Source organism: Lactuca serriola, chromosome 1 (assembly GCF_051521515.1).
Source record: "Lactuca serriola cultivar US96UC23 chromosome 1, Lser_US96UC23_V15, whole genome shotgun sequence".
Lineage (NCBI taxonomy): Eukaryota > Viridiplantae > Streptophyta > Magnoliopsida > Asterales > Asteraceae > Lactuca > Lactuca serriola.
In genome coordinates, this window is record NC_136408.1 from 233178143 (window position 1) to 233194014 (window position 15872).

Genomic DNA, 15872 nt, shown 5'->3' on the forward strand with positions numbered 1-15872 from the left:
GCAAAATATTTTAGTTTTATACCCGACTAATATTTATGATTATTTTTGTATCTTTCCATACTTCCATTCGATACTTTGATTATCACATAAATTTGTCAATTCTGTGTGCTACAACACCAACTTGTGTTATTATAGTAGTTTACATATAATCTTGTGATTTCTAATGTTATTAATTAATGCATCACATAAAGGTGTATGTATATCCTTTATATCATTCTACTTTAATTTATGCGATTTATACAATTTAAATTATTAATTCATAAACTTTCGACCACATATCAAGTACGATTTTATTTTAACGTATAAAAATTTGTAAATCATTAAACTTAAATAGACATGCATATATCCCCCCCCCCCCCCCCCCCCCAAAAAAAAATATTAAAATTCTAAAAGAGGGGCCGTAACTCACTTTCGTAGCGTGATCTCGATCCCGGTTCGCTTTTTGTTGCAGATTTTCGCGGATAACTGCAAAGTAACCGTTGTGGGAATCTAAAACATTTTCGAGTTGGTTTTGTAATATTTCAAACGAAATAGATTATTTTCTAACTTTAACTAACAAAAGACCATATTTGACAAATAATCAAAAGAGAGGGGTAGTTTAGTAATACTTTAATCAAATGGGACTGATTTGCAAACATTTGAACAAATGGGGGATTGTTTTGAATAACTAGATTCAATATTTAGGGGTTTAGGACTTATTTTGAATGAAAGGTTTAATATGGAGGGCATTTTGGTCATTTCATCGAAATCAAAAGGGGCTAGGGCTTTTTACGTCCGACTCTTGTTTCGATCGGGTAATGAGTAAGGGAACGACGAAAACAGATAAACAATAATAGGGGGGTTAGGATAATTTATTAGTTGTCAGTAAAATTAGAATGTGATGTAACATAAAGTGTTAGTCTCTCTATAGTCTAGGGGGCTAAAGTGTAAAATAGTTTGTCGTATTGCAATCATACGATTGCAAGTGTGTAATGTAACCAGCTCTCTTGAGCCTATAAATAGGGACTTTGCCCATATGAAATAAACAAGATATGTTTGCAATCGTATGATTGCAATAAGACAAACTATTTTACAGTTTAGCCCCCTAGACTATAGAGGAACTAACACTTTATGTTACATTACATTCTTATTTTAATGACAACTAATAAATTATTCTGCTGACACTTTAAAATAGTTACATCAGTAAAATTTACAATTCCTTCCACATTGAAAGGACGTGTGTCTTCAATAATGTCTTCAATAATAGTGGTTTTATACGTCATTGCTTGCGTCGGTCCTTCATTAGTAAAATTTACAATTCCTTGCTTTATACGTCATTGGTTGCGTTATTCTTCCCGCCACCGAAAGGTCAGATTCTAATTTTATTGACAACTAATAAATCATTCTACCGACACTTTTAAATAATTACATTAGTAAAATTTACAATTCCTTCCACATTGAAAAGACGCATGTCTTCAATAATAATGGCTTTATACGTCATTGCTTACGTCATTCCTCCATTAGTAAAATTTACAATTCCTTGCTTTATACGTCATTACTTGCGTCATTCCTCCCGCCGCCAAAAGGTCAGATATTTCTGAATGATGTGTGCTTTATTCATGGCTGACGTTAGTCTTCCATGAATGGTGTTTCTTCTGTATTTTCTTTACAGTGACTGCAATTATCTCGTGGTGCATGCATGATGTCTTTACAAAGTTGTTTCTTGAGATCAGCAGGTAATTCAACTAAATGATGAGAAAAATTTTCGACGGTTGTTCGAAAGTTTTAAAATTTACAATTCCTTCCATATTGAAAGGACGTGTGTCTTCAATAATGTCTTCAATAATAATGACTTTATACGTCATTGCTTGCGTCATTCCTCACCCATTCTCCACCATTTTCCCATCAAAGAAGAACAGCCAAATACCCTCCCTCGATTGATGTTATCCACCTCGATCATAATAGTACCGATGAAGGCTTGATCAATGAGAAGGGTAAATTGGAGATCATCTACCGGTGCAACTACCCCTCCTCTTCTTATGTGATAACCGAGAAAACAACCACTGGAGGTGGGGTTTTCCTGCGGTAAAGTAGATGATTATACCTAAATGATGCGTTGGAATAATCTTGATGATGATTAGATGGATGATTATATGGATGGTTTTGGATACTTTGGATAGACGCTCTGCTATTCTACAATTTAGCCCCCTAGACAATTATGTCGTGGTGCATGCATGATGTGTTTACAAAGTTGTTTCTTGAGTTTAGTGGGTAATTCAGCTAAATGATGAGAAAAATTTTCGAATGGCTGTTCAAAAGTTTCAATTGCTTTTAATGCCTCAGTGGTGATTTCACTGTCTGTTAGAGAATAGATAACGAAGGTTTTGCTGGCATAATTCACTCTGATTCTTGACTTTTGGTCTTTACAATTGCCTATGCGATAAGATGCTAGATAGACACCGGCTAGTGCGAAAATTAGATGATCATGTGTTGGTGTTTGATGGGGTAGATCATCTCTTGTTGGTTTTGAGCCGTTGCTTATTCCCATGTTTGCGAAGGTAATGCTTGGGACAAGTAGTTGAGAGTCTTCGTCAAAGATGCGGTAACTAGAATGCATTTTGATGAATAATCCTCTTTCTTGTTTGGCAAAGCGTGTTTTATAATTTCTGATTATGGTTTGTACAGCAAATGGAAATTCGTTGATGCAGTAGAGGTTGGTGCCTTCTAAATAGATGGTGTCAATAAATCCATGAATAAAATAATACCATAAAGTCATAGGATCTGATAAATCGGCTAGGAAAACTGCTTTAGGGCCTGGGCGCCTGGCTACTGGGTAGAAGCCCATCAAGGAATGAACTTCAGTATATGAAATGAGGCTATCCCATAGTTTAGAAAATTTTTGGGTGGTTCGTTTTTTCATAGCTTCTTTTTCTTTGGTTGATGGAATGGCTTTAAGGGCAATTTTGGCATTCAGTTGGTTAAGAGATTTTGGGATGGATACAGGTTTTTGTGGAGTAAGGAGAACCGTTTTTGAATGTTCGACATGATCTTTTATGACTGCTTTGTATGCTTCGTTGTATGCTGCCTTTACTTCACTTTTAGTTTTGTAACTTTTGTGGATAACATTTTTGCAAGAATAAATAAATTGGCAATTCTCGAATCATCGTAGATTCCTTTGTTTGCTCCGTTGAAAATCACATACCATTTCTTTATGTTTTTATTATCGGCTTGATGTGGTTGATACTCTTCTGGATTTGATGTAGTAGGTTGTTTTTTAGTACTGTCTGTGGCTGAATATCATGGGATGATATATCCTGAATGTCTTCTTGAGGATGTTTTGTTGTTGAGCTGCTAGCAGCTTCTTCTTTAGGTGCTGAATAGGATGATAAAATTTGTAATGTTTGTTGTAGTTGTTCTTCTTCATGTCTGACTACTTCAAGTTGTCTAATTAATGATGCTTTTTGCTCATGCTTCTGTTTGAGCTGGTGTTGTATTTGTTTCATGATTGCTTCCATGTCAATATGTCTGTTGTCTGAATATTTGCGCTTCTTGGGGTACCTGAATGTGTGGTTATATTTGTTTGCTTTTAATATTTTAAATGATGATATGAGAATTTTCATATCAATGTATGTTTTGGTGATATATTTATATCACTGTATACTTTATTATTGTATGCTTTTGGTGATGTTTTCATACCACTGTATGCTTTTTCAATGTATACTTCAGGTGGGTTAGATATGAAGTTTCCCTCACCTTCTAATCCCGATAATATTTTTTCGATAGGATCATGTATCTGCATCTGAATCAGAATCAGTTGTATATGCATAAATATCTATGTATGAATCTATATCTGAATCTTCTATAGGTTCATATCCAAGATCATATGCAATTTTAATAAATTTGTTTCTCGTTCCTTTTTAGTCTTTTTTGGGCATTCATAAGCTTTGTGTCCGTCTTCTTGAGATAACCAACATTTACAATCTTTTTTATTCGATGGACAATAACTTTTTTTAGGTTGATATTTTTGTTTATATTGTTTCTATTTCGAAAATATTTTCTTTCACCTTGTTTATAATATTGTTTATATTTAGGTTTATAAGTTTGTTTTTTCCAAGTTTTCTTTTTATATCATTGTCTTTTATTATCTTTACAACCATATTGATTAACTTTATTAGAAAGGGTGTCACAACTTAAATCAATTTTTGCATCTTGTGTTGTTTTTTGTTCTAAACATTTCTTTTGCATCCATGCTTTTAATATACTTATTCGTGCTCCTAGAGTGTCTGCAATTTTATTTTGTTGTAAAGCTTCTTGGAAATCTTTTATTACACTTTGACTTACTAATGATGGTAATTTTTGATAAAACATGTCTAAGGTTATCTTTTTTCTAGTGAAATCTCGATTATAATAATGTTCAGAATATTCACATATAAATGGGTCTAAATAACACATGTTATAAATTCGTATGTTAGTTAAATGCCATAATGATTCTACTTGAAAAGCTTCATGAGATGTTTTATCTTTTATTTTTTCCTATGAATTCTTGAATAAGCCGATTTAATACATTTTTAAATGTTTCCATAGCGTCAGTAGTGGCTATCATCATTGTTTCGGTTTCATCGAGAGATGAAAGGAAACGATATGAATTACCTTGTGTTTTATGTATGATATAAGTAAGAAATTTTTTTGGGTGTATTCTTAATTCTTGACTTAATTCAATTTGAATTCCCATTTTATTACTCCATCCTTGAATTTTTTCTTCGGGATTTTGATCACAATAAATAAACAAAATATCTGAATTTGTTGGAAATGTAAATAATTTAGGTATATATTGTGGAGGTATTTTTTTCCCATTTGTTTTGTTTATTTTTAACCATTCCTTGTCGATATAAATAATTTTCTTTTAATGAAGGGGGTCCGTAAATATATTGACTTTGATAATCATCTTCAACATATGATTGTTTTCGTTTTAATCCAAAATTATTTTGTGATTCTTTATATGGATTTGAATAAGGGTTTTCATCATCGGATGAGAAATCATATATTACTTATGCGTCATTATTATCTGAATTATTTTTTATTTCTGTATCATTTTCTTGAATTTTGGATGGAATTAATTCAGTTAATGTTTCTACTTTTTCTTGTAAAGTTTCCATATTAATAAGTTTTGTTGGTACTGACTTTTAGAAAACAAATCTTTAGTTTCTTTTTATTAATGAAGTAGTTATTATTGGTTGAAAGTTAGTTCATTAAATATTCTACTATTAGTCATATTTGGTGATTCAAATAATAATAAAGGGGTAAATAATTTATCTATATAAATACTTTCTTCTGTTTTAAACGTAATACTATAATGAGAATTTGTTAATGCATAATTTATTTGATACGTAATAGTAAACGGATGATTACCTTTTAACATCAAATTTTGTCTTAATAATTTATATCGTACGATAATACTATTACTTAGATTTTTAACTTTAAGACTTAATCCTAGTTAAATATTAATATTAAAATTTATTTTTCCTTCAATTAAATTACTTTTTCCTTTTGCAATAATATTTTTTTTATTATTAATTATACGATCATCCCTTCTTTCTAATTCTAATGGTGTATCTAAGTCACTAAAAGTACTTTTTAAAATTACTTGAATAATTGATATATTAATATAAGCGATTTTTATTCGATCTACCTCTTTAATATTAGATAATCTATTTCTAATTTGTTGTTTATTTATTATGGGTATAATAATATTTCCTTGAGTTGATTCTATAGGTATTAGCTCTTCTCCTACAATTTTTCCATAATATATAATATTATTTCTAGAAAAGAAAATTTTTAACGAATAATTTCTAAAATTATGTTTTTCTGATAGTGTAAAATTTGATTTTCTTATAGCATCTTTATTAATATATTTTTTAGTAATTAAAGCATCAAACGTGTATCCAGATTCATTTTCTTCGTTATTAATAATAATTGATGAAATTTCTATTTTTTGAAACATATTTAGCATATTAGTTTTGTTATTTTATCTTGAAGATTTTTTATTTGTTCTTGTTTCCAATTTATATTATTATTTATTATATGTATTGCTTCAATATTAAATATACAATTATTATTGATATGTTATAATCTATTTTTAAATTTCAAAGAAAATTTTTAGATTGTTACAGTTTTTTAAGAAAAAAAATTAAATCTTGTTTATTAATATTTATACTTAAAAAACTCATGATTAAATGTTTTAAAAACAAAATGACGATTTAGATTTTCTTTCAAAGTTACGATTAAAAATTATAGATTTTAATAGGATGGTGAGGTTTGTTATTTATGATATTTATAATGGTGGTTATGATGCCAAAGTTTTCATTCGGAGAATTAAAAACTTCTTTACAAAACATGTTTTAAAATTGGTACATAGTAATAATTATTTTAAATTTTTTTTGACGAAATATGTTTAAATTGTAGGTAGATAGTAATAATTGTTTTTAATATTGAATTTATGATGATAACTCATAACCATAAATATTTATAATAACATTTATGATGATGCATGATGAACAGTTATTCATAAGAACGAAAGATTTAACATTCATAATCATAATAAGAACGATATTTAGCTTTGATAACAAAATTAACGATATAGTATAATCTTTGATTATAACGATAAAAGTAGATGATTATACCTGAATGATGCGTTGGAATAATCTTGATGATGATTAGATGAATGGTTTTGTATACTTTGGATAGAAATTCTGCTATTCAGAAATAGAACAACTATTTCAACAGAGGAAGAACTTTTAGATCAACTCAAGTCTTAAAACTCTCAAACATATCTTGTTTATTTCATATGGGCAAAATCCCTATTTATAGGTTCAAGAGAGTCGGTTACATTACACATTTGCAATCGTATGATTACAATACAACATCCTATTTTTGAATAGCAGAGCGTCTATCCAAAGTATCCAAAACTATCCATATAATCATCCATCTAATCACCATCAAGATTATTCCAACGCATCATTCAGGTATAATCATCTACTTTTATTGTTTTAATCATAGATTATACTATGTCGTTAATTTTGGTATCAGAGCTAAGTATCGTTCTTATTATGATTATGAATGTTAAAGCTTTCATTTTTATGAATAATTGTTCATCATGCATCATCATAAATATTATTATAAATATTTATCATTATGAGTTGTCATCATAAATTCAATATTAAAAACAATTATTACTATCTACCTACAAGTTAAACATATTTTGTCAAAAGTTTTTAAAATAATTATTACTATGTTTAAAACATGCTTCGTAAAAAAAGTTTTTAATTCTCCGTATGAAAACTTTGGCATCATAACCACTATTATAAATATCATAAATAACAAACCCCACCATCCTAATAAAATCAATAATTTTTAATCGTAACTTTGAAAGAAAAGCTAAATTGTCATTTAGTTTTTAAAGGTTTTAATCATGAGTTTTTTAAGTCTAAATATTAACAAACAAGAATTAAATTTTTTTTGTAAAACACTGAAACAATCTAAATAATTTCTTTTAAATTTAAAAATACATTCTAACATATCAATAATAATTGTATATCTAATATTTAAGTAATACATATTAATAAAAATGCTATAAGAAAATCAAATTTAACACTATCAGAAAAACATAATTTTAGAAATTATTCGTTAAAAATTTTCTTTTCTAGAAAAAATATTATATATTATGGAAAAATTATAGGAAAAGAACCAATACCTATAGAATAACCTCAAGAAAATATTATTATACCCATAATAAATAAACAACAAATTAGAAATAGATTATCTAATATTAAAGAGGTAGATCGAATAAAAATCGCTTATATTAATATATCAACTATTCAAGTAATTTTAAAAAGTACTTTTAATGACTTAGATACACCATTAGAATTAGAAATCAGAGATGATCGTATAATTAATAATAAAGAAAGTATTATTGCAAAAGGAAAGGTAATTTAATTGAAGGAAAAATAAAATTTAATATTAATATTCAACTAGGATTAAGTCTTACAGATAAAAATCTAAGTAATAATATTACCGTACGATATAAATTATTAAGACAAAATTTTATGTTAAAAGGTAATCATCCGTTTACTATTACATATCAAATAAATTATGCATTAACAAATACTCATTATTGTATTACGTTTAAAACAGAAGATACAATTTATATAGATAAATTATTTACCCATTTATTATCACTTGAATCACCAAATATGACTAATAGTAGAATATTTAATGAAACTAATTTTCAACCACTAATAACTACTCCATTAATAAAAGGAAATCCAATTTTAGAACCTCCAATTTCAACCATAATAGGTAGATCTCCCATATCGGAAAATCAACCTACAACATCTACTAATAACCAAGGTAAAAAATTAGAAGAAATAAAAGAAATGACAAAATCATTAAGTTTACGAATATGACAAAATCATCTAGTAATCCTTTAAAACATTTTAAAACACTTGAAGGTCCAATCAAAATTCTAAACCATGTATACTAGATAAAGAAATGATTATAGAAATACCACAAAATTTTCCACAAGGAACACTATATAATATTGGCCTTAGCTCTGAAGAAGATAAACCCATAGGAGACAAATTAGATATAATTAGTTAAAAACTAAATAATATTATAGAAATAGAAAGTTTACTTGTATTAAAACAAATTCCTGAACTATTACAAAGTTTAACTTAATAGAAAATATTACTCGAAAAATATTTTAAAATAAAAACTATTAAAGAAGAACCACTTGAAAAAGAACCATTTAAACAAAAATCACTCACTATTAAACCACGTTTTACATGGCAGAAATAAATAATGAGCGATAAAACCAAATATATTGTAATTTCGATAATAAATATAAAGTTAATTTACTTAAAAAATTATGGAAAGATTTAGAAAATTCCATAAAACATTTAAAAGAAAAAGAATATGAAGTACACAAATTAATTTCTAAAAACAAGAATTATACTGCATATCAATTAATTAAAATTGGAAGATTAAGAGCTCAAATTAATCATTTTAAAATAGTAATAAAAAATATTAACAATTCAACTAATTTTCTTACAGACGCTTTAGTAATTTGTTAAAATGAATTAAATAGCACAAATAATTCTTCAAAAGATAATATGATTTGGACTAATATACTAAAAAATCATTGGAAAATAAACTCTAATATCTCTAATACTATTCAACATTTAAAAGATATTTTATCATATGAAGAAAACTATTTATTAAGATTACAACCAGAAAATGAAGAATACAATAATCAATTAAAAAATATATATGGATTATAAGAAGGAATTAAGAAATACAAAAAATCACAAACTCATAATTTAAAAACAATACGCAATGATTCATCTATCCTAACAAACACAACTTGTTAATATGGAAACTTTGCAGAAAAAGAAAAAGTAGAAACAATAATTGAACACAGATAAAAATTTATAAACTAACTCTAATGAGTAAAAGAAAAATAAATATTAACCCAACCAGTATCTTTGTTACAACTAAAATACAAGATAAAAAATTAGTTTCATATATAGATACATGAGCTACTTTATGTTTTGGAAGATAAAAGATATTAAAAAATTAGAAAAAACTAGAAAAACCATTAAAAATTACAATTGTTGATAAATCAATTCACAAAATTTGGTTCGTAGGAAGAGACATAAATATAGTAATTGAAAAAACACCATTTAAAACTCCAACTATATATCAACATGATTCGGGAATAGATTTAGTAATACGAAATAATTTCGTTAAATTATATCAACCATGTATACAAACAAATGATCATATAAGTCTCAATCACCCGACAAAAGATATTATAAAAACTACAATTATCAAACGTTTTGATCTTATTAAAACAATTAAACAAGAAGTTGGTTTTGAACTACGCATATTACTAACGTTTGGTAAAGAAATTGGTGAAAAACAACTCAAAAAAGTATGTAGTGAAAACTCGTTGGATCATTTAAAAAACTGAAATAATCAAAAAATAATAATATAATTAAAAAATCCTAATGATGAAGTTAATTTTCCAAATAAAATTTCATATAGTATAAAAGACGTTTCTGAATTTAAACAAGAATATACCGAACTACTAGAAAAAGGAATCATTCAACCTAGCATTAGTCCTCATTCTGCACCTGCATTCTATATAGAAATTAATAATGACATAAAACGAGGTAAATGAAGAATGGTAATTAATTATAAAAAGCTAAACGACGCTACTATAGGAGACTCATATAAATTACCACAAAAAAAATATATTTTGGAAAAATTAAAAGGGAATACACATTTTAGTACATTTGATGCAAAATCCGGATATTGGAAATTACGCTTACATGAAAATACGAAACCACTAACCGCTTTTACATGTCCCCCTCAGAAGCATTATGAATGGAATATCCTTCCATTCGGTTTAAAGCAGGCACCAACCATATATCAACGATTCATGGATGAAACCTTAAATGGTTTAGATCATATTTGTCTTGCATATATTGATGATATAATTGTTTTCACAAAAGGAAATGAACAAACACACACTGATGCAGTCATCAAGGTTTTACAAAGAATTAAAGAAGGGTTTAGTTTTATCAAAAGATAAATCAAAATTTTTCAATCTACGGTTGAATACCTCGGTTTAAAAATTGGAGAAGATGGTCAATTATCATTAACAGACAACATACGAGAAAAATTAAATATGTTTCCTGATAAACTTGAAAATAGAAAGCAAATACAATGTTTTCTTTGTTGTCTAAATTATATTGCAGAACATGGATTTTTGAAAAATTTAGCAAAAGAAAGAAAAGTTTTACAAAAGAAAATATCAGAAAAAATACCTTGGTCTTGGACCAATACAGATACTATTTTGGTACAAAATATAAAACAAAAAATTCAAGTTCTCCCTACTTTACATAATGCAAAAATCGACGATTTTCTAATTGTAGAGACAGATGTATCACAAGACACTTGGGCAGGATGCCTAAAGGCGATTATACATGGAAAAGTATTATTGGGACTAGATAGTGAGGGGAACCTCATATCTAACTCATCAAAAGTATACAATGATAAAGCATACATTGGTATGAAAATACCATTCGAAGTAAACAATGATAAAGTATACAGTGATATGAGGATATCACCACAAGCATACACTGATACAGATGTATCATCTGAAGTATTAAAAATAGATAAATATGAGCCAAAATTATGCAAGTATATATCAAGAATATTTTCCCAAACGGAGCAAAATTATAGCACACATGAACGAGAACACTAGCATGTCTCAGAACATTGAAAAAATGGAAAGTCGAGCTACTTCAAACTAGATTCGAGTTACGCACAAGTTCCAAGCATCTACTTGGCTTTTAGCGATATAAATTACAAGAAGATTATTTCTGTGGACGATTGATTCGTTGGCAATTACAATTACATCAATTTCATCCATACCTCAAGTATATCAAAAGCGCCAACAATCATATGGCAGACACATTGACAAGAATATGGAAGCCATCATAAAGCAACAACCAAAAACATCCCTACTCAAATATGGAAGAAACACCATTCATTAAAGACTAACATCAACCATAACCAAAGAAAAAATCATTCATAAATATATGTCCTTTTGGTGGTGGGAAGAATGACGCAAACAATGACGTATAAAGCCATTATTATTGAAGACATTTTTCAAGACATGCGTCCTTTCAATGTGGAAGGTGAAATTGTAAAGTTTACTAATGTAATTATTTAAAAGTGTCGGTAGAATAATTTATTAGTTGTTAGTAAAATTAGAATGTGATGTAACACAAAGTGTTAGTCCCTCTATAATCTAGGGGGCTAAACTATAAAATAGTTTGTCGTATTGCAATCATACAATTGCAAATGTGTAATGTAACCGGCACTCTTGAGCCTATAAATAGGGCATTTGCCCATATGAAGTAAACAAGATATGTTTGAGAGTTTTAAGACTTGAGTTGATCTCAAAGTTTGTCCTCTGTTGAAATAGGTGTTCTATTTCTGAATAGCAGAGCGTCTATCCAAAGTATCCAATACCATCAATATAATCATCATCAAGATTATTCCAACGCATCATTCATGTATAATCATCTACTTTTATCGTTATAATCATAGATTATATTATGTCGTTAATTTTGAAAAACCATCTATATAATCATACATCTAATCATCATCAAGATTATTCCAACGTATCATTCTGGTATAATCATCTATTTTTATCGTTATCTAAGTCACTAAAAGTATTTTTTTTTTAAATTATTTGAATAGTTGATATATTAATATAAACGATTTTATTCGATCTACCTCTTTAATATTAGATAATGTATTTCTAATTTGTTGTTTATTTATTATGGGTATAATAATATTTTCTTGAGTTGATTCTATAGGTATTGGTTCTTCTCCTAAAATTTTTCCATAATATATAATATTTTTTCTAGAAAAGAAATTTTTTAACGAGTAATTTCTAAAATTATGTTTTTTTTTATAGTGTAAAATTTGATTTTCTTATAGCACTTTATTAATAGCATCTTGAGTTGATCTCAAAGTTATTCCTCTGTTGAAATAGTTGTTCTTCCTCTATTGAAATAGTTGTTTTATTTCCATAATATATAATATTTTTTCTAGAAAAAAAAATTTAACGAGTAATTTCTAAAATTATGTTTTTCTGATAGTGTAAAATTTGATTTTCTTATAGCATCTTTGTTAATATTATTTTTATTAATTAAAGCATCAATAGTGTATCAAGATTCATTTTCTTCGTTATTAATAATGGTTTTATACGTCATTGTTCGAAAGTTTCAATTGATTTTAATGCTTCCGGGGGATTTCACTGTATGTTAGAGAATAGATAACGAAGGTTTTGCTGGCATAATTCACTCTGATTCTTGACTTTTGGTCTTTACCGTTGCCTATGCGAGAAGATGCTAGATAGACATCGGCTAGTTCAAAAAAAAAACCATCCATATAATTATCCATCTAATCATCATCAAGATTATTCGAATGCATCATTCAGGTATAATCGTCTACTTTTATCGTTATAAGTCTCTGGGGTCGGCGAGCCAAAGCAACGACAACGGAAGGAAGCAGCGAAGAAGTTGAGGTCTTCGCCTTCAACTGATCAGGGAAGAAATGAAATCAAAAAAACATACAGAGGTGGGGAATCGGAGTTGGCGAGAAAGGTCCATCGGGGGAGGAGAGCAGGCAACAAAAGGACTGTTCCGAAGATCTCTTTTATTTTCTGGTTCGATCGGCATCAAATCACGAAGGAGGAGGAGGAGGGACTTCGGTCCACTTCCTTAGTCTGATCTAGAAGAAGAGCCCGGTCGGAAGCAGTCACACGAGCGGTTCGATGGTTATTGGTCAATCGCCGGTAGGGAGAGAGACACATGGGTGAATGGGGGCTGCTCCGGCAGCTCCCCTATTCTTCTTTCTTTCTTTCTTTCTTTCTTTCTTTCTTTTTGTTTGTTTTGATAGATACTGATGAAGGTGTTAGTCTATATATTCTTAGCCCGCTTGTTTATGGGCCTTTTGTCTTTAGCCCATTAGGGTTTCTATCTAGCTAGTATTTATATCTGCTTTATTCCTTGTAGTCTTTACGCTTTTATCTGAGAACCCTTGTAATTTCTCTTTGTTATAATCATATGACAATGTTATCATGGTATCAGAGCGGAGGTTTGATACATTGTTAGAAGTCTTTGTAGCAGTCATCTAGGGTTACTGTAACATGTCGTTTTCATTCATTGTCACTGGTATTCGCTTTTTTTGATGTGTTAATTCGTTGCTACTGTTGGTTTGTTGCTGCTGTTGGTTCGTTGCTACTGTTGGTTCGTTGTTGCTGTTGGTTCGTAATTGTTGTTGATTCGTTATTCAAGTGATTGCTTCTGCTGGTTTGTTACTCCTTTCATTATCAGATTGTTATATTGTCATTGTGGTTATTCATTCACTATCAACATGACTGGAAAGGATGATTTCCTTCAGTCAATCTGTACACGTTTGGATGGAAAGAATTATACGTATTGGGGTTACGTTATGAAGAACTTCCTTCGTGGGAAGAATATGTGGGGCTATGTCACTGGGACTAAAGCTAAACCCTCAATGCCTCAAACTGAGAATTTTGATATGTTGCTTGATGCTTGGGAGACTGATAACTCCAAGGATATTACTTGGATCAATAACTCTGTTACTCAGTCCATTGGTATGCAGTTGGCTAAGTATGACACATCAAAGGAAGTTTGGAATAACTTGGAGAGACTGTATACTCAGTCCAATTTTGCTAAACAATACCAGTTGGAATATGATATTGGTGCCCTTCAACAGAATGACCAGAGCATTCAAGATTTCTATGATGCTATGTCTGATCTTTAGGATTAATTGGCTCTTATTGAATCTAAAGAGTTAATAGATTTTGAGCCTTACATTGCTAAGAGGGAAGAACAACGCTTGGTTCAGTTCTTGATGGTCTTCCGTTCTGATTTTAAAAGTCTTCGTGGAACAATTCTTCATCGCTCTCCTCTTCCTTCAGTTGATTCAGTTGTCCATGATTTAATTGTAGAAGAGACTCATATCAAGTCCCATGCAGATAAAGGGTTTAAAGCAACCTCTACTCCTACTCCCGCTCCTACTGTGCTTGCTGTCTCCTCCAGTCAGTCTCGACAAACTTCAAGAGTCGCTTATGACGAGTGTGCATTCTGCAAACAGAAGAATCATTGTAAAGCTCAATGTCCATTGTTAGTCAACAAGGGTAAATCTGGTAAACCTCAGTCAGGGAAACAAAATAGGTCTGGTCAACAAAAGTTTAAGTTGCGTTCCACTGGTACTCCTCTATCACACCCCAAAACCGGAACGACGGAAAAGTTCGGGGGTGGAGGACGTCATGTTTAGTATCACAAGACATGTATCATAGTAAGAAAGTAATGAAAAACCATTTCCTTAGAAAGAAAGTGTTTACAAAGTATGTGTTAATAAAACATAGAGTACATAAGCAAATAACAAAACAAGGCTTGAAGCTTTACTGCTCCATCTTTTGAATTCCCAGAGCGAGTACCTGTCTACTAGTTTCCTGAGAATACAAGTTATTTGAAAGAGTTTATCAGCAATTAAGCTGGAGAGTTCATAAGATTTTAGTGATGTAAGTATGTTGTAGAAAGTTATTGAAAAATGTAGTTGGAATGTAATAAGTTATAAGTTCCGTTTTAGAAAAGTTCGCCTGTTCCTCTAGAAAATCCTATATTTCCTACTTTAATGAAAGATACGTAAAAATGATTCTACAATCCTTTCTATGAGTACTAAATGAATACAAGTTATATAAAAATCATAGTAAACAAACAATCGACTGTGCGCATCTGCCCAAAGCCCACAACCAAAAAAGTAACAGGAAGTAAGGCGGATAGCAAACATCCCATTGTTTGTTAGGTCCTTGTTGTATGTAACCCTGGTGTATTCACCTGTTACTCATGGAGTTAATTGTAACAGTTCCTTTATATTTAATGAAAAGATCCTTTAATAAACCCTTATTTCTTATAATAAAATAGTGACCACAGTGATTACTTCTATAATCACTTAGTTTATACTGGCTATATATGATCTAATATCGAATAGGTAGTTGACTGGATGAATCTGCCCTAAGCCCACAACCAAACAAGGAACAGGAAGTAAGGCGGAAAGCACACGTCCAACTACCTGTTCGGTATTAATGATATATAACCATGATGTACAAACTAAGGTATTATAGAGTCAATCACCTAAAGTCCTTTAAGTCTACACCGGTTTAATAAAATGGATTAAACCCTTTACTAGTGACTTTCTAGCTTTGAGTACCAAAAGTTATGTTT

The 15872-nt window shown here is 29.7% G+C and overlaps 1 protein-coding gene across 1 annotated transcript; it reads left to right on the forward strand.

Moving 5' to 3' along the window:
- The first annotated feature begins 13992 nt into the window (after positions 1 to 13992).
- Positions 13993 to 14406, forward strand: LOC145066664 (uncharacterized). Its single transcript, XM_079013952.1, has one exon. The coding sequence runs from the start codon at positions 13993 to 13995 to the stop codon at positions 14404 to 14406; it is 414 nt and encodes a 137-aa protein (XP_078870078.1).
- The last annotated feature ends 1466 nt before the right edge of the window (positions 14407 to 15872 follow it).